The sequence below is a fragment of the Erinaceus europaeus genome, chromosome 9 (assembly GCF_950295315.1).
Source record: "Erinaceus europaeus chromosome 9, mEriEur2.1, whole genome shotgun sequence".
In the NCBI taxonomy this organism is placed as follows: Eukaryota; Metazoa; Chordata; class Mammalia; order Eulipotyphla; family Erinaceidae; genus Erinaceus; species Erinaceus europaeus.
In genome coordinates, this window is record NC_080170.1 from 38,760,340 (window position 1) to 38,785,748 (window position 25,409).

A 25,409-nucleotide genomic window follows, 5' to 3' on the forward strand; every position below is an offset into this window, starting at 1 on the left:
TAAGAAAGTGAGAAATGTGACAAATTGTCACTACTGATATACATCGTATCCACTATCCCCTGAAATTCCCGAGTCTTCCCCAGAAAGTTATCTTTCCTTCCTCCCCATCCTGACAAGCACCCTCAGGGAGTCACTGAGTGGAGGACACTCTCTTGCTCTTCTCAGGAACAGGCTTGAGGTTATCAAGCTCCTTTTTCCTCCACAAGAGTTGAGGAACAAAGATGATTTCAGTCTGCCCCCTGCTGGCCAGCACCCCAATGGGAGCACTCTGTTTCAGACATTGGTTCCCATGAGAAAGAAAAACAATAGGATGCCCCCACAAAAGTCAAATGTCTTTATTTTATATATAAAAAAAAATTTGTACAGTTTAGTTCCTATGTTTAAGAAAAAAAAAATCCCTAAAGTTGCCATAAGGTTTAGCTCCACTGCAAACTGTAAAAACAAGCTTTTTATATATTAAAAACAATTTACATTTTACAATTTTCTACATGCATGCACAAAGTCTCAGCTCTGGAACCAAAAAAAGGGGGAGGGGAAAATTCTAGACCCAACAGTGGAAAACTCTACATATCCAATCTCACTGGGGGGAGCTGCAAAGAGCACCCCTATTTCCACACACAAGAGGACAAAACACGACAGTCACACACCAGCTGGGGCTGGTTTATTAGCAGATGCCACCCTGTGGGGTGGGGAGAACAAGGAAAGAGGAGACAGACTGACACAAGGTGGGTGGGGAGGTCACACAACCCATGAAAAAATGAGAAGCACAAAGTAGGGTACAGGTGTCAGACAGAAGGTTCCAGGGTGCACAAACCTCAGCATTGCAACAGAGAAAGTGAGTGGGGGCAGGAAATGAAGGTGGAAGAAAATATAAGAGGGAAACAAACCAGACTAGGGGGTCATTTAGGAGAAGGGACCAGTGGGAATGGCAGGGTGTCGAGGTAGGTGAGGGTGAAGCAGCTTCCTAGCAGGACAGGGTGGGGAAGGTTCCAGGTGAGCAAAGAGACAAACTGGTGCTACAGTCACAGAAAAGAGCACACCAGAGTGACATGGGAAGAGGGGTGCACCCCAGGAAGGAATGAGGACCCCAGCGCCTGAGAAAGGTCATGGGGCAGGGGCTTAGGGGACCAAGTCAGGGTGCCCCTGTTCACAGCATGAAGACAAGCCCCACAGAGGAGACAGTTCACACAACACACACTGGACCACGCATCCCACACTGTAAAAATCATCAGCTTCATCAATGACAGAGAGACCACAGTTCTGACGCAAAGAACCAAATGCTACTCTCACTCACAGCCCTTAGTGCTTGGGGTAGGGGTGGGGTGGGGGTGCAGGGTGTCTATTGTTTTAGGGGAAAAGGAATGAAAAAGTCACAGTGATTAAAAACATGGCAGGTTCTTAAAATAAGCGCTTCAGCCCCACCCTGGGCAGCAACTAAGACAGCTCAGAAGCCTGCCCTCTCCCCAAAGCCCAGTCCTCCACCAGCCACCCCCAGTACCCCCAAGCCCTTTGCCAGGATAGTGAGGTATTTAAAAACAAGGCCCAGGGTATGCCTCTGAAATAGGGTCTTAGAAGAGAAAAAGAGACATCTGTCTACCTGGGAATCATCCCTAGGACTCCAAGAATTCTCAGGACCCTCAAGACCCCAGGATCCCAGGACCTCTAAGCACTCCCAGATCACAGACAACCCACAATCATTAGGACCCTCCAGAATTTCCAAATCCCAGGGACACTCGGGACATCTGAGACCCCAGAATCCTAAGAACCCAAGAGAATATTCACTTAAATTGGTCTAAAACTCACAGCCCTAACCTGACACTGAGCCCTGAGCCCCACCTAGCCCATCTACTACTAGTCCATCTGGGGACCTGGTCAAGAATACCGAAGGGTCTTTCTCTCTAAGTGGTGTGGATAGGATGCTATTTGGAAAAGGCTAGCAGAGGGTCTGTCACAGGCTCCCTCACATCCAGGGCTGCCCCTATAGAGAGACTCATAGGAAGCAGTGGGGGATCAGTCCAGGGAGCAAGCACTCCAGTGAGAGTAGTGAGGGGCCTAGCAGAAGGCAGCCCATGAGACTGAAGGGGCAAAGGCGATATTTGGAGACCTGAGCCCAGCACTGCTGGAGGGACTTGGTGCTTCCTAGTCTGTGCTCTTGGATAAAATACACCGATTAGAGGTGTCTGCTTTAAAGGCTCAGATTAACACTGAAAAATACGTATTTGAAAGTCAGTAAATTTTGCTCAAAGGGAGGCAGAAAGTCTCCACAATTTAGATGAGGTGCAAAGACCATGGAAGCTAAGCAGGGAGGGGTTAAGTACCTGCAAATGGCAGTCACACAAGCCCCTCACCCTGATACGGAGGGAACCAGAGCCAGAAGCCAGCCAGGAGAGTAGGTAACTGTGTAGCTTGGGGAGGAGACTCCTGAGGCAAAGTGGGCTTAAGGCAGGGTCTGGGGAGCAGTGGTTGCCCCCTCAAAGAGACGAGACTACAGGTCTCCAGCTGAATTAGAGACTGCAGGACAGAAAGTAGAGGAAGGCATGAGGAGAGAGAACGGAAGATAAGTAAATCCTTGTTGAAGATCTGGGAGGGGGTAAGAGAGGTCTGTGCAACTGAATATGTCTAAGGAAGAGACCTCAAGCCATCCATTCTTGAGAAAGGGACCTGCTCCCCTCCTTTTGGAGAGCTCGTTGAGTTGAGAAGTCCCACTCCTCAGGGGCTACCTAAGATTGAAAGGGACTGTCCCCAGGCCTGGGAAAAATGTCCCAGAAGACTCTTGCCTCAATTTGTATATGGTGATGTGTGGCCACAGAAGTCTGAAATGGAAGGTGAGGTTTTAGGATACAGGGTGAGTTCCATCTTGCTCTGAATGCATGTGGATGGAGGGGGCTCTAACAGTTGGACACAAACACCCCTGACCAGTTCACCCCAACTCAAGACAAAGGTGGCAGGGGTCCTTGCCCCAAGAACTCGGGGTATTGAGGGGCAAGGTTACAAGAAGAGACCCCAAGAAGTGCAGGCAGCTCTGTCCTGAGGAGTATGGCACAGGGGTCTCTGGTCGTATCTGTGCTCCCAGAGACACACAGTGGGGGTCAGCTGCAGAGAACCTGGGATGGAGAAGGGCCCCTTTTAGGACAGGCTGTCCCAGGGAGGGGAAAGGGAGACACTGATCCCTCTAGGGCCTGGAGGTACAGAGTAACAGGACAGGGTAGGGACATCTCTGTCGAGCAGGGGCAAACAAGGGAGGGGGTGCCTAATTCAAGTAAAAGAAAAAAAAAAAAAAACAGGAGCAAATGGAAGAGGCAACAGGAGGAGGAGGCCCCTACTACCTGGGGAGCCTCCCCCCTCCAATCCCCAGGCTTCCCAGGCCCCCAGTGGGTACCTGGTGCCACAGTCACACAGAAGTCTCCGACTGCAGCCTCATGACAAACTTGTGTGATTTGGGGTCCACGAACTCCTCAGAGAGTTTGAAGAATGGGACCTTCTTTGTGCTGACCACCAGGCTGAAGTCATGGCGCTTCAAGAGGAACACCATGCCATCTTTGAGCCCGTTGGTCACTGGCTCCTCGCTCACCAGCGTCCACTGCTTGGCCAGCCAACGCTCCTTGTGGTACTGGATGGTGGGCCCAGCAGCCAGGTAGCGCTCCAGGAAGGCCTGAAGGACAGGGCGGTGTGAGAACCAGCATGGCCATCAGCACTACCAGCCCATGAGAAGGGGGGACAGGGCATTCATGCACACACACATACCAGCTCCTCTCCTACAGCCTCTGAGCCACAGCAGGCTTCATTCACCCCTCCTCCCCCATAGCTCACAATGCCCTGAAGTCTACCTACACCAGCCTAAGGTGCCAGGATCCAGGTGTGACACCTCTGGCTCCTGCTCACCAAGGTGGCTACAGAAAGCAATTCCAGGAATTGGACAACAGCACTGAGGATTGGGTAGAGTCCCTGAAGCAAAGGGCAAAGGCCCTCTGGGAAAAGAGGGGCAAAGGCAGGATTTGTTCTGGAAATGCCAGATCCCTGACATGTCTCAGCTTTTTGCCAATCTCCCCTTCCACTCCCCCTTGGACAGTGAGTAGGAGTGACAGACAGGCTGGAGGCAGGCAGGCAGCCCCAGAGCCCACCTTGGGTGTCATGTCATGTGTGATGCAGAATTCCAGGTGCTGCAGGATGCTCTCCATGGTGTGGTACGGCTGCTGCTTGGTGGTACGCAGGTACTTCTGCATGGCCCGAGCCATGGATGCGAAGATGGCCTGTGCAGCCTCCCGGGGGTCCATCACCTCTCTGGGGTTCTTCTGCTCCTCTTCCTGTAGCCGCTTAATGTGGGTGAAGGCCTCCTCCACAGCCACCACCAGCCTGGGGACAGAGAAGCAGGGACCAGATGCAGCCTGTGACCTTCCCCAACTTTGGTTAGAACATCACACTCTCTAGGGGAGTCGGGCAGTAGTGCAGTGGGTTAAGCACAGGTGGCACAAAGTACAAGGACTGGCAGAAGGATCCCGGTTCGAGCCCCTGGCTCCCCACCTGCAGGAGAGTTGCTTCACAAGGAGTGAAGCAGGTCTGCAGGTGTCTATCTTTCTCTCTCCCTGTCTGTCTTCCCCTTCTCTCGCCATTTCTCTCTGTCCTATCCAACAATGACGACATCAATAATAATAATACAACAATAAAAAAAGAACATCACACTCTCCTTTTTTTTAACCTTTTTTATTTTAAATTTATTTATTCCCTTTTGTTGCCATTGTTGTTTTATTGTTGTAGTTATTATTGTTGTCGGATAGGACAGAGAGTAATGGAGAGAGGAGGGGAAGAGAGAGAGGGGAAAGATAGACACCTGCAGACCTGCCTGTGAAGGGACGCCCCTGCAGGTGAGGAGCCGGGATCCGTATGCTGGTCCTTGTGCTTTGCACCACGTGTGCTTAGCCCGCTGCACTACCACCCGACTCCCCTAATATCACACTCTCCTAATGCAACTCACACCCAACAGAGCCAAGGCAAGGGTGAGGGGATGTGTGTGTATGTATGTGTACAAGTATGTGGGCATGTATGTGTGCACATGAATGTGTGCGTGCACGTGGTGAGTGCATGCACTGTTAAATGTGTATGTGCGCATATAAGTGTGTTGGGCATGTGTCTATGCACATTGCTATATGAGAGGTTATGTATGTATATGTGTGTAAGAGTGTGATTGTTGGGAGAGAGAGTCTCACACATACTCTGACCAAGAAGAGATCAGTTCAAGGACACAGGAGGATGACACAGATCAAAGCAGGAAGCTGCATGGACTTGAACTATAGGGAACCCTGCTGCATCAACCCCAGAAGTTCAAGTCACATTGCACAAGTGGAAACTAAATAGGCTGAACTTCATCAAGATGATGGGCAGCTATTCACCACAATAACATGGGCAACTAACACCAGGGGCATGTAAGAAATTTGCTACAAGTCACAGAGGGAAGGTAAGAACAGCATAGAGCAAATGGACAAAGGAAGTGAACCAGCAATTCCCAGGAGCCAGAAAGGCTGAGTGTACATGAAGTCAGCACATCTGATAGTCACAGCCCCTAAATGTCAGTAAGATGCTACCTATCCTTAAAAGTGAACAGACGGGGAGTCGGGCTGTAGTGCAGCGGGTTAAGCGCAGGTGGCACAAAGCACAAAGACCGGCATAAGGATCCCGGTTCGAACCCCGGCTCCCCACCTGCAGGGGAGTTGCTTCACAGACGGTGAAGCAGGTCTGCAGGTGTCTATCTTTCTCTCCTCCTCTCTGTCTTCCCCTCCTCTCTCCATTTCTCTCTGTCCTATCCAACAACGACAACAACAATAATAACTACAACAATAAAACAACAAGGGCAACAAAAGGGAAAAAATAAATAAAAATAAATATTAAAAAAAAAATTTAAAAAAAAAAGTGAACAGACGGAGGCTGGGTGGTAGCACATCAGGTTGAACGCACATGGCGCAAAGCACAAGGATCAGCCTAAGGATCCCGGTTCAAGCACCTGGCTCCCCAGCTGCAAGAGGGTCACTTCACAAGTGATAAAACAGGTCTGCAGGTGTCTATCTTTCTCTCCTCCTTTCTGTCTTACCCTCCATCCTCTCTCAATTTCTCTCTATCCTATCCAACAACAACGACAGCAATAACAACAATACTAAAAACAACAACAAGGGCAACAAAAGGGGAAAAAATGGCCTCCAGGAGCAGTGGATTCATAGCGCAGGCACTGAGCCCCAGTGATAACTATGGAGGCAAAATAATAGTAATAAAATATATATTTAAAAAACAAAACATTTGGGAGTCAGGCGGTAGCGCAGCGGATTAACTACACATGGCACAAAGCGCAAGGACCAGTGTAAGGATCCCGGTTCGAACCCCCGGCTCCCCACCTGCAGGGGAGTCACTTCACAGGCGGTGAAGCAGGTCTGCAGATATCTTTCTCTCCCCCACTCTGTCTTCCCCTCCTCTCTCCATTTCTCTCTGTCCTATCCAACAACAATGACAGCAATAATAACTACAACAATAAAACAACAAGGACAATAAAAGGGACTAAATAAAATATTTTTAAAAATTTAAAAAAAGAAAAAAAAATTTTTTTTAAAGTGAACAAGGTGGGTGGGGGGGAAGTGAACAGACAGGAAAGACCGCAGTCCAGACACTGACTGGGCAATGAAGGACCAGATGGGGTCAAAAACTTCAGACATGGTGTTATGGCGGAACACTAGAAGCCAATACATACAGACCAGCCAAACCTAGGCCAGGAAAGTGAACACACAGAAGTGGTGCCTGAAACGGGATAGGATGGTCAGAGGTTGGGGATGGGCAGATAGTTCAGCAGATACAGCACAAGCCTTCCAGACACAAAGCTCCAGGCTCAATCCCCAGCACCACATGGGAGATTACAGACTGCAAAGGAGTTCCATAGATAGTGAAATGGTGTTCTGATCTCTCGCCCTCCCCCTCCTCTCTCTCTATAACACAGGGAGGAAGCTCAGCAGGTAAAGCACATATCTTCTGTACTTGAAACCCTGTGTTTGTTCCCAGGTACCACAAAGGAACACCACGCACAGTATCAAAGAAACTCCATAAATGATGGAGCAGTGCTTTATGCATACTCTCTCCCAACAAAATAAAATGAAATTGGGCTGAGGGGAGGGGGGCTAGCTCAGTAGCAGAGCACATGAGTAAGGCCCTAGGTTTGATCCTGAATACTGCAATAAAAGTAAAAATAAATAGACAAATAAATAAAATACAGATGGTGGGGGAAGGGTATAGGGGGAAGAGGAACTTAAAAAAATAATTAACAGGAGAAATCATAAGCTTGAGGACACAGGAGGTGCAAGTACTGGAAAGATTCTGGCAGTAAATATATGCAGAAAAGGTGTGTCTACAGTTCTGCTGGTGTTTTCCTCTTCTGAGGGTCCTGTTAAAAGTTTCTTTTGGGAGTCAGGCGGTAGGTAGCACAGTGGGTTAAGCGCAGGTGACGCAAAGCGCAGGACTGGTGTAAGGATCCCGGTTCAAGCCCCCAGCTCCCCACCTGCAGGGGAGTCACTTCATAAGTGTGAGGCAGGTCTGCAGGTGTCTATCTTTCTCTCCCCATCTTCCCCTCCTCTCTCCATTTCTCTCAGTCCTATCCAACGACAACAACAATAATAAATACTACAATAAAACAATAAGGACAACAAAAGGGAATAAATAATTATTTTTTCAAAAAGTTCCTTTTGTGGGAGTTGGGTGGTAGCACAGCGGGTTAAGTGCACTTGCTTCAAAGCACAAGGACCTGCGTATGGATCCCGGTTCGAGCCCCTGGCTCCCTACCTACAGCGGAGTCGCTTCACAAGCAGTGAAGCCGGTTTTTAGGTGTCTATCTTTCTCTCCCCTCTCTGTCTTCCCCTCCTCTCTCCATTTCTTTCTGTCCTGTCTAACAAGGACATCAACAACAACAATAAAAGACAAGGGCAGCAAAAGGGAAAATAAATATTTTTAAAAAGTTCCTTTTGTCTCAGGAGAAATAAATCTTCTCCTGGCTCCTCCATGGGCCTAGAGTGGTGGTGGCAGTTTGAGAATGAAGACTCAGGCCAAGGATAAGGTAAAAGGGGGAGCACACCTCTGGTTTCATCCCAAGGAGGTCATTTCTGAGGTGGAGGTATGCTAGAATGATTCCTAGTAACCTTTGTGGCTCTGGTCTACTACAGGGGGCACTAGGCTTCTGTAAAGATGAGGAAGGCCTCTTCCTCCTTGGAAGCTCCTAAATCAGAAGGAGTGACAGTATCTGGGGCCTCACTCCCTCCCCATGAGAAGCCTTGGCAACCCAGAAAACACACCAAGCCAGACTCTCAATCATAACTTATATCACAGAGTAGGCTGTCCAGGACAAGGGGGAGCAAGGCAGCACCTGAGAACAAAGTGGTGAAGGGGCCAGGTTAAGCACACACACTACAGTGCACAAGGACTAGGGTTGAAGTCCCTGGTCCCCATCTACCGGGTGAAAACTTCATGAGTGGTGAAGCAAGGCTACAGGTGTCTCTCGGTCTCTTTCCCTCTCTAACTCCCCCTCTCCTCTCAACTTCTATCTCTAACCAATAATAAATCAATTAATTTAAATTAAAAAGTAGTGGTACTTGTACTTCATTTCTGCAGGGGTTAGGGAGCCCTCTAACCAGCAGGCTGCAAGATCTGTGGCAACTCTTATGCAGCCCCTCTCTGCAACCTCAGAAGAGTCCCCTTCTTTAGGCTGGATCCCCTCATGCCAGGAAGAAATCAAAGCGTTCTGCCCTGGGCCTCCACCTTCCCATGCCTTAGGTTTTCAGCAGCTTCTGTGCGGTTCCAACATGTAATTAAGCACCACCTCAGCTAACTCCGTAAGATAGTCTCCAAGGCAGTCATAGCAGAAGCCCATTCAAACAAAAGGCAAAGAGCCCTATTCGACAGGCAGTGTGACCTACCTATGGGGCTTGGTGACATGCTAATACCCAGGCTTTGGAGGAGAGTCATTCTGACTTCAGTGACCTGAGCACAGGGCCCTCCAGCCTACAGAAACTGAATGAATGAGCGTCAGGGAAGCTCAGAAAGGTACAGGAACTAGGGCTGTCATCACACTACATGATCACAGAAACCGGGATCTTCCTCGCAGCCAGCAGCCCCTATGCAGCGAGCTCCTCCTCCCGCAGTTTCTCCCCGCCACGCCCATACCCTGCAGCCCTTCTGCCCACCCCATCTCGCCCCAGCCCCGCCCGCAGCCCGCACCTGGCCCTGCGCTTGCGCACTCGGCGCTCATGCTCCGCCTCCTCGTAGTAGTACTCATTGTGGCTGTTGTCCCGCCTCCGAGCCGCAGCCGCGATCACCGCCCTAGACTGGCCAGTGGAGTTGTTGGTGCTGTTCTCTGCACAGAGCGAGACAGAGGAGGCGTCACTCCGGATCACGACGATAACCTAGCATGGCTGAGGAGGCTGCGTCCACCACCCAGATCCCTCCAGTCCAGGCTCTCATGGCCAGGTGGAGAGAGATACCTCTGCACTGGAGGACAAGCCCCCCGCACCCCTCCTCCCTGGGCAGAGCTTTGCTTGGGTTCCTTCCGAGAGGTTCCGAAGCTCAAAGACTGAGGGCTTGGGACTAGGGCTGCCGGACAGAACAAAGAAGTCAGAGAAAGGGGAGGACACAACAAAGCATAAAAAGACCTAGGGTGGAGAGAACGAGGTGGGGGAGAGGGACGTGGCAGGGGGTGGGGGCGAGGTGGGCGGGCTCTGGGGCCGCTCACCCTCTCCGAGGGAGTACACCTTGAAACCAGACACTTTCTTGGCCAGGACGGACTTGGGCAGGTTGAGGAGGGCGGGGTTGTAGACGGGGAAGTCATGGTAATACTTCTCCAGGATCCACACTGCCACACGTTGGATGCTGCGGGGAAGACGGTGAGGGTACAGACGGGCCAAGGGAAGGACACATCAGGGCAGGTCGGCAGGGCAGGAGAGGACACGGGACAGGGACAAGCTACCTCCAAGAAGCCTGCTTCCCAAGTCCCTCTCGGGGTCGAGTCCCTTGCTCCCCCCCCCCCAAAAAAAAGGAGGGATCTCACCCCTTTAATTATACCCTTAAAGGACCTAGAGGTACCACTAACACCGGAGTGTAGGGGGAAATCCTTCAGTTAGATGGCTGAAAAAAATCATTCCCCCCACCCCGTGCAGCTCCTCTAAGAGACCCCTTCCTGCTGCTCAGAGGCTGTGTCTTCCTAAGAGCTAGAAAAAAAAACCTCTGCCTGGTCACCACTCTTTCTTCCCTGTTCCCTGCCTCTGAGATGCCCTCTCATCTGCTGGCTACCAGCTGCCAACTCCAGCCCCAATCATGCCCAGATTGCAGACAGATCACAAGAAACAACAGCTAATTACTGACAGCCTGCTGTGTGCTAAGGACTCTCACACCTTCCCCTCAAATTCCATCCCTCCAGTCCACCCCACACTGTCTGCACTTCGGGAACCCCAATCTTTCTGGCCCTTCCTGCCAGATGTCCCTAACCGTGTGCCTGTTGTCAGTCCCCTCAGACTCTCCCCCCTGCTCGAACCGCAGTTCTCCCTGACCCTGCTCCCACTGTTCCCAGTCATGGTGGTCCCCAAGCCTGTCCCATCTCTGTCCCTTTCTGGCTCACCCCCAACTCTCTATCCCGTCACCATACCTGTTTAACAGCCCGCAGGTCCACTCCTCTACCCATCCTCTCTACCGCTGGACCCCAACTGTCCCCAGCCTCACCCTCATAGAACCACCTCCTCCATGACCCCACCTGTCTTCCTTCTCTATAACCGGGGCCCCGCCTCCAAGCCCTTGGCCCCGCCCCTTCACCGCCAGCCCTTCCCTACGGCCCCGCCCCTCCACCCGGACCTTGTTCCCAGCCAGCCCACCGCACCTGAGGTGTCCCACGTTGTAGAAGCGGCTGGCACCGTCGGTGGAGCGCACAACCTTGAGCGTGAACTGCGGCTGCAGCTGGCGCAGCTCAAGCAGCACGACGGCCAGGTAGTGCACGAAGAGCAAGGCGTCCACCAGCGACACAGCGAACTGCACGATGCCCTGGTAGCTGCGCTCGCGTGCGTCCAGGATGCGCACACCGTAGAAGAGCCAGTAGGACACCACGAGCAGGAAGACCAGCACCATGAGCAGAGAGCGCAGCACGAAGACACGCGGCAGCGCCGCCTTGGGGCGCCGGAAGAAGAGCGCCCAGCTGCCCAGCAGCAGGATGAGCAGCTTGAAGGCCACCGAGATAAAGAGGCCCTCGCAGGCCGCACCGCACGGCTCCAGCTCCTCGCGCCACAGCAGCGGCGGCAGCAGCAGGAAGGCCAGCGGCGTGAGGAAGGACAGCAGTGCCAGCGTGGCCCCTGCAGCCACTCCCAGGTGGCGTGAGCAGTCCAGCGGCACGCTATCCTCCATGTCCTTGGCGATGCGGGTGAGGTCATCGTGGGAGATGCTGTGCTCCGAGGTGCCTGTCACCACCGTGGTAGTCTCCCCCCAGTTGTCATCCTGCCGCCAAGGGCCATCGTGTCCGGGGAGGGAAACAGGATGTGGAAAAGAAGGAGGGCAGGTGATCAGTGGACACTGGCCAAGACATGCAAATCTGGCTTCTGTGGAGTACATAGGCTGCCAGGGTCCCGTGGAGGTTGGGGGGGGGGGGGCTACTGGTAGAGGTAGAGAAATGTGTTCAGATGCTCAGATGTCTAGACTGCAGGGCCTAAGAGGGCAGGGACAGATGAACCAATGTGGCAGGATCAGTGGTTACAGCCCAGCTGCACACACCATGATCACTGAGGAGAACTGGGAAATGAAGCCAGAAGTCAAGCTTTTTTTTAATATTTATTTATTTATTCCCTTTTGTTGCCCTTGTTGTTTTATTGTTGTAGTTATTATTGTTGTTATTATTGATGTTGTCATTGTTGGGTAGGACAGAGAGAAATGGAGAGAGGAGGGGAAGACAGAGGGGGGGAGAGAAAGATAGACACCTGCAGACCTGCTTCACCGCCTGTCAAGTGACTCCCCTGCAGGTGGGGAGCTGGGGGCTTGAACCAACCGGGATCCTTACTCTGGTCCTTGCACTTTGTGCCACCTGTGCTTAACCCGCTGTGCTACCGCCCAAAAGGGAGTCAAGCTTTATAAAATGCTCTCCAGATGCTTATAAGGTTTACCCCAGATGGAGAACCAGCAGACTTAAGTCTAATCAGTAGGGCCTGAGGCCCTGCTACTCCAAAGCATGACCATAGACATCTTGGGAGCATGTAAGTAAGTGCAGATTCTCAAGCTCCAGCATGAACCAGACCTACACTTAACAACCCTCCTAGAGGGACTGTTCACACCCACAGCCATAAGATTTCATCTGAAAAAAAAAAAAAAAGGCACCAAGATGCTCCCTGGAGGCCCATGGGCTTGAGATGCGGCCATCCCCAAAGTCCTTTCTGTCTAGTCCAGGCTTCGAGCTGCTCTACTAGAAACCAATGAGTCACAGCATTTGAGACAAAACCTCGGATTTGCTGTGTCCTAGAGAATCTCCTCCCTTCCACTCTTCACCACCCCACCACCACCATTTCATGTTTCCTCTCCCTGCACCTCCTTTCCCTTAGACCCAGGCTGTGCCAACTCCAGACTGATACCAGAGGGGCCTGCAGTACCCAAGACGCCAGCCTATTGGTCCCCACTCGATTCCCCAGGAATTCCCACAACACACCCAGCCCAACCCCCTACATGCCTCCCCTCCCCAATAAGGAGAGAGAGCTGTTTCCACAAGGATCTCAGCCAAAATTCCCCAAATGCAACTGAAGGATGCTCCTTCCTTGGGACACCCAGTATAGCGAGGGGGACAACACACACACACTTGCCTCTGTCTCAAGGGCTCAGTCCCAGTCTCAGAGCCTACTCTCTCTGATGAGTCTCCACCCCCAGTGCTCACCCGCTCATCCCCTCGAGTGGATTCATTGTCCAGCAGGGGCTCCCCTGGAGCCTGGATTGTCACTGACTTGTCCCCACGGCTTCCATCCCGGCTCTTGGATCGGTGGCGGTCCCGGCGATCCCTGGAAGAGCAAATAGGGGAGATAGTCATGAGGAAGAGAGGGATTCAACAGACACCCCCCCCCTCCAATCACCCACCCCTCAAGCACCAAGCCCAGCCCAGGGCCCACCTGTGCTTGCGGGAGCTGCGGGAGTGACCCGACTTGTAGGAGTAGCCCGAGTACTGAGACTCGGTGTCCATGGCGTCTGAACGCCGTGCCTTGTAGCGTTCCAGGGCCGCAGGTGGGGGCCTTTTGGGGGGCCCCACTACCACCTCCTTCAGCGGCGGCTTCTTCAGGCCAAGGGGCACCTTCAGGAAATCCACCGTCACCCTGAGGGACTCTATTTTGCTGGACGGGTGGGCTCAACTCAGAGAAAATCAAGCGACGCTCCTGAGGAAAAGGAGAGGGATCTTGGGGAACCCAATAGGTAAGATTCCTCTGAAGCAGGGTGCACAGGCTGAGAATCTAAGATTGGGGTGATGGTCAGGGTCTAAGGGGCCTAGTTCCTTGAACCCAATATCCTGCAACAATATCCCAAATAGTGCTAAAGGCTCAGGGTAAGGGAAGCATGGCCTCAGAGGCCAATCAGAATGACCCAGCCATGAACACCTGAGGATTCTTGTGTGTGGCAACCCAGGCGGAGAGGGCAGGTCTAACCATTGGCCTGAGATACCCAGGCGATCAGGAGGCAACGGCTCTGCCAGAGTCCTCTCCCCACCTACAATGTCCTGGGCACTATCTTGTCTCGGGTCCCCCTCAGGGCTGAATCTGGGTGTGAGAGAGTTGAGTGTGAATGTGTGTGCAAGTGTGAGTGGGTTGTGAGTTCAACTGTATCATGTGTGAGTGGATCCCTGTGTGTACCTGGAGAGATGTGAATGGGTGGGTGTGGGTGCTTCACACTAAGTCAGGGTGTGGGAGGACAGAAGCTGTGACAGGACAGGAGGAAAATGTGACTGGAAACTGTTCTCTAAGTCTGACATCCTGAAATGGTAATGTGGACATTTTCTCTGGAGCTTTCTGACTGTGAGTCTGGAGGTTTCTTTCTGTCTGGAACATTCTAGCTATGTATCTGGAACTGTGTGTTGATAGTTTCCTGGCTGTCTGGAGCTTTCTAGCTACATGTCTAGAGTGTTCTGGTAGTCTGTCTGGAACATTCTAGCCACACCTTTCAGATTATCCAGCTGTCCACAGGCAGTGAGGCAGCCTTTTTCATACCCCTCACCTAAGTCTGCAGAGCAGCTTTCTTCCTTCCCTCTAACCCAACTCACACCTGAATCTTGCTCCTTCAAGGTCCCCCATGGGAGTCCTCACCTCTTCAGAAACAACTCCCCCATCGCTTTCTCCCTCTTTGACCAACTCCCCCAAATCCACCCCCAGGCCTGCATGCTACACATTCTATCACCACTCTGACTGCCAAGCCCCTTGTGCTCTGTCCCCAGAAGAAGAGTCTGGGTCACACACAGCTGTGGACAGCCAGGACGGAGCAGAGAGAAGACAGCAAACCAGGAAAGATAGACATAGGGGATGGGGCCAGGGGAAGGCTGCTTTCAACTGCAGGATTCTGAATAGTCTGAGGATGGAGAGCAGAAGTGAGGCATCGCCATAGGGAAGAGACTCACAGGGGAAGGCCATGGGCAGAGGGGACTTCACAACTCAAGAGCAGAAACAGCCAAGTGTCTGAGCTGGGGAGGGGATAAGGCAGTGGGTAAAAGAAACACTTTTCTGGGTTGATCAGCTAGTGACTCACAATTACTAGCTCAGTCAGCCATGCTCTCTGGCTCCAACCCCGCACTTCCTATGAGACTGGAGAAATGGCAGGTATAAAGGCATCCTGCTGCTTGTAGGACTAAATAAAGAAGTGGCACACTTGGTTGAGCACACATATTACAGTATACAAGGACTTGGGTTCAAACCTTAGATCACCACCTGCAGGAAGGAGGCTTGTCAAACAGTGCAGGTGTCTCTCTTGTCTCTCCCTCTGTATTTCTCCCTCCCTTATCAATTTGTCTCTATCCAAAATAAATATTTTAAATATTTTTAAAATCACACAAGCATGCACACCTGTACACACTCACATGCACAAATGTAATATTTCCATGTGCATGTGTGTGCAGATATGTAACGCATATACACATACAGGTATGCACAGAGAGACGCATACATGTGCTTCCACACACATGCCCACATCCAGGAGGGCAGCCAATACACCTGTGTCTCCTACAGAGGAATTTCAAACCAGACAAGGTGCCTGCAGCCCTGTACCAAGCAGCTCAACCTAGACCTCCCCCTCCCCAGCTACTACAACCCAATATAAGGTCTGCTGCCCTTGGCCACTCCTCCCACCCCCACCCCCTCCAACTCAACTCAGGGTGCCCCAAAAGTAGCAATGAATGAGGGATCCAAGATCAACCCAAATTTGGAGACCCTAGCCTGCTGCATTGAGTGTTGAGGGAGGTGGGAGGTGAAAGTGATAAGGTCATCTCAGGCTGGGGCTTCAAGGGCCCCTGCCCTGAGGGACACAGTTCTCAGGAAGTGCACGTGGGGAAAGAGATGACCACTGGATGGGATCAACAAGTGGAAATGGAAAGGCAGACTGGGAGCAGCACAAGGGGTGCCCTGCTTTGGGGGGTGCAAAGCTGCAAGGCTTTTCACCTCACTACCCCAAGACACACCCTCAGTGGGAACCCTTGCTCAAACCAAGCGTGGATTATCTGGGGTTAAAAGGCTGCTAGACAGGAGAGAGAGAAGGAGGCCAGCACAAAAAGGAGCCCCTTCTCCCCCGCCAAAAGCCTTTCAGAAATAAAATTAATGGAATGTGTCTCAGTATCATCCCAAGGGGGCAGGAGGGGAGGGCTGGGGGGACATGGGGGCTTTTGTCCCTGGCTGCCCAGCTTCTCCCATATTGATCACCATGGCAACCAGAGCCCCCTGTTGCCTAGGTGATGGCAGCCAGGTCCTGGAACCCATACCCAGCATCCACAGCGAGGAAGTTGTGGAGGTTGGGGGTTAGAGAGAATGGGGCTCTGCTCTGGAGGCCCCAGCTTTTGTCTGAGCACTGGGATCGGGTTTCTCCAGGAAACAATTGGGAGGCCTCTGGAAAATACACTGGGAACCTGGCAACAGGCAGAGGGGGCACAGCCATGGGATGGGGATCATGGGGTTGCAGGGAATTGGCCAAAATGTAAAACAAAACTGGCTCCTTCCCATGGCCACTAGGAAGGGCAGCTCAGGTGGATGAGAGACTATGTGGGCACAGGACCCCGCCCCCCCCACCTCTCCTGGTCCCATGGGAGCCAAAAAGTGGTGTGTGGAGGAGGAAGCAAGGTGACAAGACATCTGAGGACTCTCGAAGGGGGTTCTAACTATTGGAAAGGTGGCTCAGTAGGTCAAGTACAGGACTGGCATGTGAAGTCCTGAGTTCAATCCCCAGCACATGTTCCGAAGTGATGCTCTGATGTTCTCTCCCTCTCTCCCCATCCCTCTAATAAATAAATAAATCTGGGGGGAAAAATTGGACTTCTAGACAGTGAGGGAAAGGAATGTGAAGTAGGTAAAGACCCCACAGCTTGTGGTTCATGAGATGGTGCAGTAGATAAGGCACTGGCCTCTCAAGTATGAAGTTGTGAGTTCAATCCCTGGCAGCACATGTACCAGAGTGATGTCTGGTTCTTCCTCTCTTCCGGTCTTCCTCATAAATAAATAAATAGGGTGGGGGAGATAGCATAATGGTTATGAAAACAGACTGTCATGCCTGAGGCTCCTAAATCCCCAGTTCAATCCCCTGCACCACTATAAGCCAGAGCTGAGCAGTGCTCTGGTATTTCTCTGTGTGTGTCTCTCTCTCTGCATTTCTCTCAGAAATAAAATATTTTTAATAATAATAATAAATAAATAAAATCTTTTTAAAAAGAAAAGAAGACCCCACAGCTCTTGGTTTGGGAGGTGGTGCACGGATAAAGCACTGAGCTCTCAAGCATGAGATTCTGAGTTCAATCCCTAGCATCATATGTGATGATCTGATCCTCTTCCTCTCTGTACCCCTGTCTCTCTCATTAATAGATAAAATCTAGGTGGGAGGGGAAGACCCCAGAGTTACCTTCTGCCCAAGCAGATCTCCCATAGGTCTACCTTGGAGAAGACAGTAGCCTAGCCTGGCCACTGGGGAAGTCCTGAACATCCCCTGTCCGTTCCACACAAGGGCCCACCGTATAGCCTGGGCACCCCTTCCTCCCCTGTTGGGTGTGAGCCCCTCCCACAAGGCGCTAAGTCAGTTCCACTCTATGTACAACACATGTCCCTCTCGTACAGGGCACCCTGACATTACTAGACCATGGGAGGTAGGTGAGGTCCCCTGTCCTCCTGACCACACAGCTCCACTGTTTCTAACCCAGAATGTCTAATCCACAGTACCCTGCAGACAACCGTGAGTGAAAGACACCAGTATGGGGTATAGGGATGTGCATCAGGGTGCCCTGGAGGACCACACCCCCCACCTGCTACTCCCCCTTCACACACACACACACATATACACACACACACAAACATACACACACACACACACACACACACACACTACCCAGTTCCTGACCAGCTGAAAGAGCCTTCAGGTATTTCAAATGGTACAAGAGAGGGCAGGGCCAGGAGAGAAGGAGAGAAGGTGGAGCAGAAGCCACCACACCTAGGATCCCAGAAAGTGGCACCTGCTTCTAGAGTGGCCAAGGCCCAGGCCCAGTGCAGGACCAAGGGATTCTCTAATCCACCAGTGACAAGGGCACAGGAAGTGGTTCCCACCGCAGGTCACCACCACTGACACTAAGATACCCACCCACCCTCAACTCCAGGAGCCTAGGCCACTGTTCCCAGCCCTGGAAAGCCTGGAGGCACATAGTAGGCCTACCCTGCCCCTGCCGCTGTCCTAGTTCTTGCCCCAGCCCTGTGCATTCAGTGGGCGGTCGGTTGGAAAGGAGCTGGCGCCAGAGCCCCGCCCTCACCCTGCTAGGCCTCATCCTCGACAGGCCAGACAGGAGACATGAGCTCACCAGCCCCCAGGGCAGGTGAGGGCTCCTCTACCGCAGGGCCCCAAGGAAGGGAAGGAGAGCTGGACCCAGAACCCAGTTTTCACCTCCTGGTCAGTGGCTCACCCCCAAACTATCAGATCCCCAGGCTGCAGAGCCCCAGGCTAAGAGCACCTCAGGCAGTTAAGGCATGGGCTCCAAGCCAGGACACCTGAGATCTCACTCCAGCTGAAAAGGAGTTGAGATGCCCCAGCCAGTCCCTGACACCCATTTCCTGCACTTCGCGCCTTCTCAGGCAGGGGTAAGGCTGGGTCCCCTCCAAACACGCTTGAGCAGACACACACATGTGCATTGCCACACTTGCCCTCCCCCTAAAATGTAGAGCTGTGCCCGCTGCCCCACCCGGAGGCACCAGGCTGGCAGGCAGGCTCTGCAGAGACCTGCTCCCCTGTCTTTGCCACCCCACCCCCACCAGCTCCCCAGAAGTCCCTGCCCCCCACGCCACACACAAGTGCACACACGCATGCCGGCAGCTCATGCTCCAGCCTCCCCAAAACCCACTCCCAGCTCATCTGGAAGGTACACTTTGGGGGGGGGGGGTGTAAGAGGGCACAGTGGAAGCATGAGTCAGCACCTTAGCATGGGTCCAAGTGGGAGCAATGAGAAGACTGTCCAGATGCCCACTTTGTTTTCATCACTGTGCAAGACCACACTTCCACCCACTAGGCTCATCGGGTGCAGGATTTGCCTACTCGGCTGGCCCCCCAGGTGAACAGGGACCCAGGAGCCAGGAAGGAAATAAGCAGCTCAGGTGGCCCTCAGAGTCAAAGGTGGCCATGAAGGTGGTCAGCCAGATGGATGCAATAACCCCTGTGCCCACACACCGACACCCTCCAGAATCCAAGCACCCCCCCCTCTTCATATCCTGCTTCCATAGGAGATCCCAGTTGTGCCTGACCCAGGAAACATTACAGGGTGGGCCTGGAAGGGGAGAAGCCACCCTCCAGGAGGGAGATGGGGAGCCCCCACCCCCAAATGGAAGCTGCCTTGTGGGAGGCAGGGCAATGAGCTAATGGAGGTGAAATGCAGAACAACTAGGGTGCAGTGGCAGTCCTGGGCTCCTAGGCCCCTAATCCGCTCCCTACTTGGGTCAGGCCTCCACAGAGCCAATCAGCCCAGGCTCACCAAGGGAAACTGAGTCACCAAAAGGCCCTAGAATCTTCAGACCCACTTCCACCCTGCCCTCTCCACCTGCGGGACCCCACATCCTTCCTGAACAATTTCACCTCCATCCCTGGAGGCAAATGGGGACAAACCCAGAGTTCTTTTCACACCTGGCTGTTTCTGAGTGTCTGTGTTCACACCTCAGGCTCAGCACCTGTTCCTGTGCAATGTCACCCCTACTCACCCAGAAAAAAACAGGGCCCCCTCCCCAGGCCCACACACAAACATACCTTCTCTCTCTCTCTCTCTCCCTCTCTCTCTCTCTCTCTGGTTGGGGGTGTGGATGTAGGAGTTCTGAGGAAAGCAGGAATACGAGGGATATTATAGGAGGTGCAAGAAACTCAAGGCCCCTTGGGTCACAAGAAGATGCCATGAGCTGCACAGTGCCCCAGGGATGAAGATGCCACAGGAAAGGTGGCCCAACAGGTAGCCCAGGCCTATGACTTGATCTCCTCTGAAATCTTGACTCAGGACTTAGAGAAATTACTCAAGTTCAAGATTAAAGGCAATAGTAATAATAAATCAAACTCAGATCTAACAGGAAAAGGCGGCAGGAGAGATGAAAGAGATAGAGCCTGGAGAGATGGTCCCCTCCCTGACACCTGTAAAATTGGGGTGCTAGGAGTCACTAGGTAAGGTTGAGAGTTCCCAACAATGTGCATAACTCATAAAATGCTAGCCCCCAACTCTGCCTCATTTTGGTGGGGGTGGGGGTATGCAGCCCACCCCTACACTTGGCTTTCCCCTAGCTTGTGGGGAGATTCCACAACCCCAAAGATAGCTCCTCCCTAACTCAGGCCATACCGCCTAGCAGGCATCCCAACCCTCTTCCCGTCCAGCCTCTGTCTCTAGGGCTCCTGGGTTCCCCAGCCTCTTCCTCTCTTCCTCTCTTCCTTCCACAGTGACAGTGGAAGGCCACCCTCCCACACCTCCAGCCCTGCCCCCATCCTCTACCCTCTGTGCCGCCCCCCTCTCTCAAGGCCCCACCTTGACTTCTGGGATATCCTTGGTCCTGCTGATCCAAGCCCCTTCTCCCCAGCTGTCACATCTGTAATTACCAGCCTCACCAGAGGCATCAGACCAGTACCACACCTCATTTCCAAAGGGCCCCTTATGATGCCCCCGCCTACTTCCCACAGCACCCCAGGCAGGGTGGAACAAAGGGGCAGAAAGATTATCTTTGGGCCACCCCATCTCTCCTCAGATCACCGCATACAAGGGGATCACCAGGAGACAGGGTGGCCTAGGAGGTGGGTAGGACCCAATGCCTGGCCATTCCTCCCCTCTGCTCTCCAAATCTCTCCCTCCCCAACAAGGTTACCCACTTGCAAAGGATGTGGGGGTGGGAGTGGCATGTCCACTTAATTCAGACAGAGGAGAATTGAGGATGGGTGGGTAGGGATGAGTGTAGCTGACACATGAGGAAAGAACAAGTTCAAAAACCCACAGTCCCCACCCTGGGAGGTGGCACCAATACTTTCCTCTCTAAGCCTGATAACTGCATCCCCACCAACCACAATGCAGTTCTGGCCACAGACAGGGAAAATGAGGCAGAGGGCTTATCCTTAAGATCCAGTGGTACCCAGCTGCGAGTGGTTCATTCACACTGACCCTACAGCCGAGACACAGCATCTTCCTTGTCCCCTTCCTGTTCCCTAACTCATCAACTCTAGACATGTCCAAGTCACATGTGAAATCTGACCCAGCAAAGGCAGGGCACAGATACCACATTTTGGAGTATACATGTGATTGGGGGGACCTTGAGTTTCCATCACCCAATAGCAACATCCTATAGACCCTCAATGTCTCCAGAGCTCCTGTTTCCCACAGCCCATCAAGATCTGGGGTGGGAGTCCAGCTTCTTCTTTTTATTTTTTTTAAGACTTATGTTTTAGATGAGGCAGAAAGTGAGAAAAAAATCCAGAGTACCATGTTAGTACTGGGAATCGAACCAGGAGCCTCAGGTACATAAGTCCAGTGCTCCGCCAGTTGAGCCACTTTCCCAACTTCAAGAGCTTTGGGTTTTGTTGTTGTTTGTTTTGTTTTTTAATTGCCACCAGGGTTATGGCTGGGGTTCAGTGCAGGCAATGTGAATCTAACACTCCCGGCAGCCATTTTTTCCTTTTTATTTTTTCCCCTCTATTTATTTGATAGAACAGAGAAAAAATGAAAGGGGCGGTGGAGATAGAGTGGGAGAAAGGGTGAAGCAAACCTGCTTCACCGCTCCTGAAGAATCCCCCATGCAGATAGGGAGAGGGGCTTGAACCGCAGGTCCTTGCGCATGATAATGTGTACACTTAACCAGATGCACCAATGCCCAGCCCCTGGGTGCTTTACTTTTTAGGGTAAGTGGGGGTGGAGGAGCCTCAAAATATGATGTTGAGTAAGGGAAGCCAATACAGAAGGCTGTTTAATTCCATTCACATGAAACATGCAGGCAGATCCAGGAAAAGGGAAGGCAAAGAAAAGAGTGGGTGCTGGGGGCTGGGGAGCAACCACTCTATATGGGTGCAGGATTCTTCTTAGGGTAGTAACAGTGTTTTTAGGCAGAAATGGTCACACCACACTGAAGCTGATAGTATGTCAATTTCCCCTAGATTTTAAAAAACTCAGCCAAGGGGACACATGGCCTGCCAGAGACCCATCCAAGGCCAGGTACTCTGCTCCTCACTCCAGAGCCTCCCAAAGCCCACCTCCGCAGAACACCCACAGGGCTAGAGAGTGAGCGTGTTCCCACATGCCACCCCGTGGGAGCCGGCTGACCCGGACCTCCATCCCTGTACATCCCAGGAATTCCAGCATCAAGCATACAGGAGTGTGTGACCAGCATGGCTCAGCGGAGGGACAGAATCAGCCCAACTCAGCTCACATCCCCTGGTTCTCCCCACAGCAGAATCCCATGCACTTACCAACACTTATTGGGGCACCCTGGAAGTACCCTCCACAATGCTTCATTTCATCCTCATAAACCCCTGCGGGGTCTATCATTAACTCCTGATTTATAGGTGAGGCTTCAGAAAGTTATCGATTCTGTCTAAAGACATAAAACCAGGCAGCAGAATTCAGAGCAGGTTGGAGCCTGGGGCCGCCAGAGTGTGGAGGTACCTGGGCTCTTTGTGGAGAGGCCCCAAAGGGCTAAAGAACTTGCCCTGCATCAATCCACCAGGTGCTAACTCCTGTTCTGTCCATACTGCCCCCATGCTCTCCCATATACTGAGTTTTAAAAGAAGAATAAGTAAAAGGAGGAGCCTGGAGGCCCTGAAACTCAAAGACAAGGAGGGTTGTCCCAGATTCCATCCCTAGGCCCCCCACAACTGTGAGTCCAGCTTATGCCCCTCAAGCTGGAAGGGTGTTGTAGAAACCCAATGAGCAGATGGAGGAATTCCAGTTCTGTTCCTGCCTGGTTCTCTGACCTCAGACTGAACAGGCTGCTCCAGGGCCTGGGGAGGAACAGGAGACAGCAAGGGCAGATGGAAGTCAACCTGGATGAAACAGAAGGCAGGAGCTTCACACAAAGAGCAGGACTACAGACACAGGGTTCCAGTCTACAAGTTGCTTCTGAGGAAGCACTGCCTTTATCTGCCCGAAAGCCTCCTGCCCGGAAGAGCACCCCACAGACATGGTGCACCATGCACACAATGAGAGTGCAAGGAGCCCAGTCACCCTAGAAAGCGAGTGCCACGCACACCATTCTATAGGGGGCACCCGCCATAGGTCTTACACCTTGGAAGGTGCCAGGTTAAAGCAATCAGATTCAAAATATGTAAGTGCAGGCTGGGACAGGCAGTGGTGTGCCTGGTTGAGTGCATTTGCTACAGTGTGCAAGGACCAAGGTTCAAGCCCCCAAGGCCCCACCTGCAGGAGGGAAGCTTCCTAAGCATGAAGCAGTGCTTCAGGTGTCTCTCTTTTTTCCTATCTCCCTCTCCCCTCTCAATTTCTCCGTTTCTATGCAATAAATAAATCCATTTTTTAACTCTGCCTCTACTCCTACCTCCCTGGGAATGACGGGGAGTCCACAGGCAAAGGAGGGGGACATTCCAATTGCACAGAGATTAGGGATTCTGATGGCAAACGCTAGAAGAAGAAGAAGAAGGGATTCTGACCATCCCAAATGCAATTCCATGGAGAAGACCCAAGTGGGCACGTGTGATCATGACCTCCAGTGCCAAAGCTAAGGGCCTCCATCTCACCTCTGGCGGCAAGAAGGATGTGGCTGAAGGGTGTTATAGGAGAGGACCCCAAATTGGAAGGGCCCAGGAGGAGCTGCAGCCACCCACTTTCTAACATGCAAGCGACTTCCCAGAGGCTGGCTGTGATGAGAGGGATGACCTGCAGGTCCAACTCCTGGGGCCCACCCCACCTCAGGACCTCTGACCTCTCCAGCTCACCCCCAGCCGACCCTCAGACCAGACCCAGTCTCAGATCCATAGCAATCAGACACACAGGAAGGCAGGAACTTCCAAAGAAATGCTTCTGTCCTCCCCAGGGGTCCACACCACCTTTCCCATCCAAGTTGTCCTCAAGCACCGGGTCCCTCCTCCACTGGACACTGGGCCCCTATCCCCATACACTCCTTTCTTGGGCCTCCATTCCACACCCAAATCCCAAGACTCTCCTAGAACTTCTAGTCCCCTGGCAGCCTAGCAGTGTGAGTCTTAGGGTTGAATCAGCCAACCCCTGGACAACTGTGTCCATCAGCTGAACTTGGAAGAGGGAACCTGACCACCAGAACTCAACCTGATACTTTTTCCCTTTTTCCAGCTCCCCAGGTCCTCTAGGACTATGTCCCAAGCCACTATTTCCACTGCCTGCAATGCACATCCTTTTCTAGAAAAACCCACCACCCAAATAGGCACTTCCTAAGGCACCCCCTTGCCCCTACCCCAGAGGTCCAGATCTGCAAGCACCCACTTCCCTGGAGAGAGCCCAGGCAGAGCTAGCCAAGAAGCCTAGCCCCTCCAACCAGCCGCCCTTGGGCTCCCCGCCAGGAAAATCTGCCTACAGAGGCAAGTGCTGGTGCCCCCAACACACACAGCATGGGGGGGGGGGGTTTACACATAGTGGTACCCTACCTATCAACTCGCGCTGCACACGGGAGAACTGAGTCACAGCACAGCCTTGCCACCGCAGGTGCACACACCTATCCAGGTAGGCCCCTGCACCGCTCCTGCACACCTCTTCCCCTGGGGCCCACTCCCAGGACATGGGCACACACACACCTTCCCTGGCGGTATACACACGCAAACCTACCGCGGGCTCGGTTGTCCCTGGGCACACACACACAGTCAAGCTCTACACGCCACACCTCCAGCCCCAGGCCCACCTGCCGGAACACGCCACGTCCAGGCGCACAGGCACAAAAAAACAAAGAATCACGCACCCGGGTCTTCCGCGCCGCCTGCAAACTCACCGGTGCGGGGCCGTAGCCCGCCGTGATCCACGCGAGCAAGGGGAGCGGATGCCGGTGCCTGTCCCCGCCCGCCTGCCCGGCCTCCAGTTCACAACCCCTGCGCTCCCGGCCGGCTCCCCAGATCGCAGCTCCCCGCAGACACATACCTGCGCGACCTTCCCCGCGTGCAGACGGGGGCACGCACCCCTGAGCCCTGGCCTCCAGTCTTCCGGACTCCAGTGCTCCTGCCGCCCCCCGCCCGCAAACCCCGGTCTCTGCTGCCTGTTCCCCCGGGATCCGCAAGGCCCCCGCCCGCCCGGGCCCAGGAAAGTCCCCGGCTCTCCAGGCCCAGCTCCGCCCCCTCCCCAAAGTCAGGGGGCGCCCCGCCGGGTCCGGGACACACCGGAAGGGGGCTGCCCAAGCCCCCGGCTCCCAGCAGCCGCCCTGCGCCCCGGCCGGCGCCCCCTGGCCTGCACGATCCCCCACCCCGCGCGACCCTCCTTTCTGCAAACTTGGCCGGCGCCCCCCGGCCGACTCACCGCCGCTGCGGGTCCGGGTGCCGCGCCTTTGTATACCACCCGCGCTCGGACGGCCGGACGGCAGGAAAGGAGGGGGCCTGGAGTGTGCGCCCCCTCGTCCCACACGCAGCCTCTGCCCCTCAGGGCCCCGGGGGCTGGGGGCCGGCGGGGGCGCTCAGACTCCCATGGCGGGACCGAACCGGGAATCGGGAACCGGGAGTCAGACCCGGTCGGGGGGGAGGGGCGGGAAGGG

General features: G+C 53.3%; 1 protein-coding gene across 1 annotated transcript; it reads right to left on the reverse strand.

Moving 5' to 3' along the window:
* Nucleotides 1–320: 320 nt before the first annotated feature.
* VANGL2 (VANGL planar cell polarity protein 2) lies at nucleotides 321–25,409 on the reverse strand. The gene is made up of 8 exons (XM_060197671.1): nucleotides 25,178–25,409; nucleotides 13,140–13,400; nucleotides 12,911–13,031; nucleotides 10,886–11,493; nucleotides 9,749–9,885; nucleotides 9,238–9,373; nucleotides 4,122–4,353; nucleotides 321–3,652 (listed from the first exon to the last, which is right to left on the reverse strand). The coding sequence occupies exons 2-8, from the start codon at nucleotides 13,208–13,210 to the stop codon at nucleotides 3,392–3,394; spliced, it is 1,566 nt and encodes a 521-aa protein (XP_060053654.1). The 5' UTR covers nucleotides 13,211–13,400; nucleotides 25,178–25,409; the 3' UTR covers nucleotides 321–3,391.

Coding starts and splice junctions, on each gene's coding strand:
- VANGL2 (XM_060197671.1), bottom strand. CDS start 13,210: ATGGACACCGAGTCTCAGTACTCGGGCTACTCCTACAAGTCGGGTCAC. Junction 9,886..10,885: donor TACAACGTGGGACACCTCAG/GTGCGGTGGGCT, acceptor TCTTCCCCGCAG/CATCCAACGTGTGGCAGTGT. Junction 3,653..4,121: donor CACATGACATGACACCCAAG/GTGGGCTCTGGG, acceptor CCTGTCCTTCAG/GCCTTCCTGGAGCGCTACCT.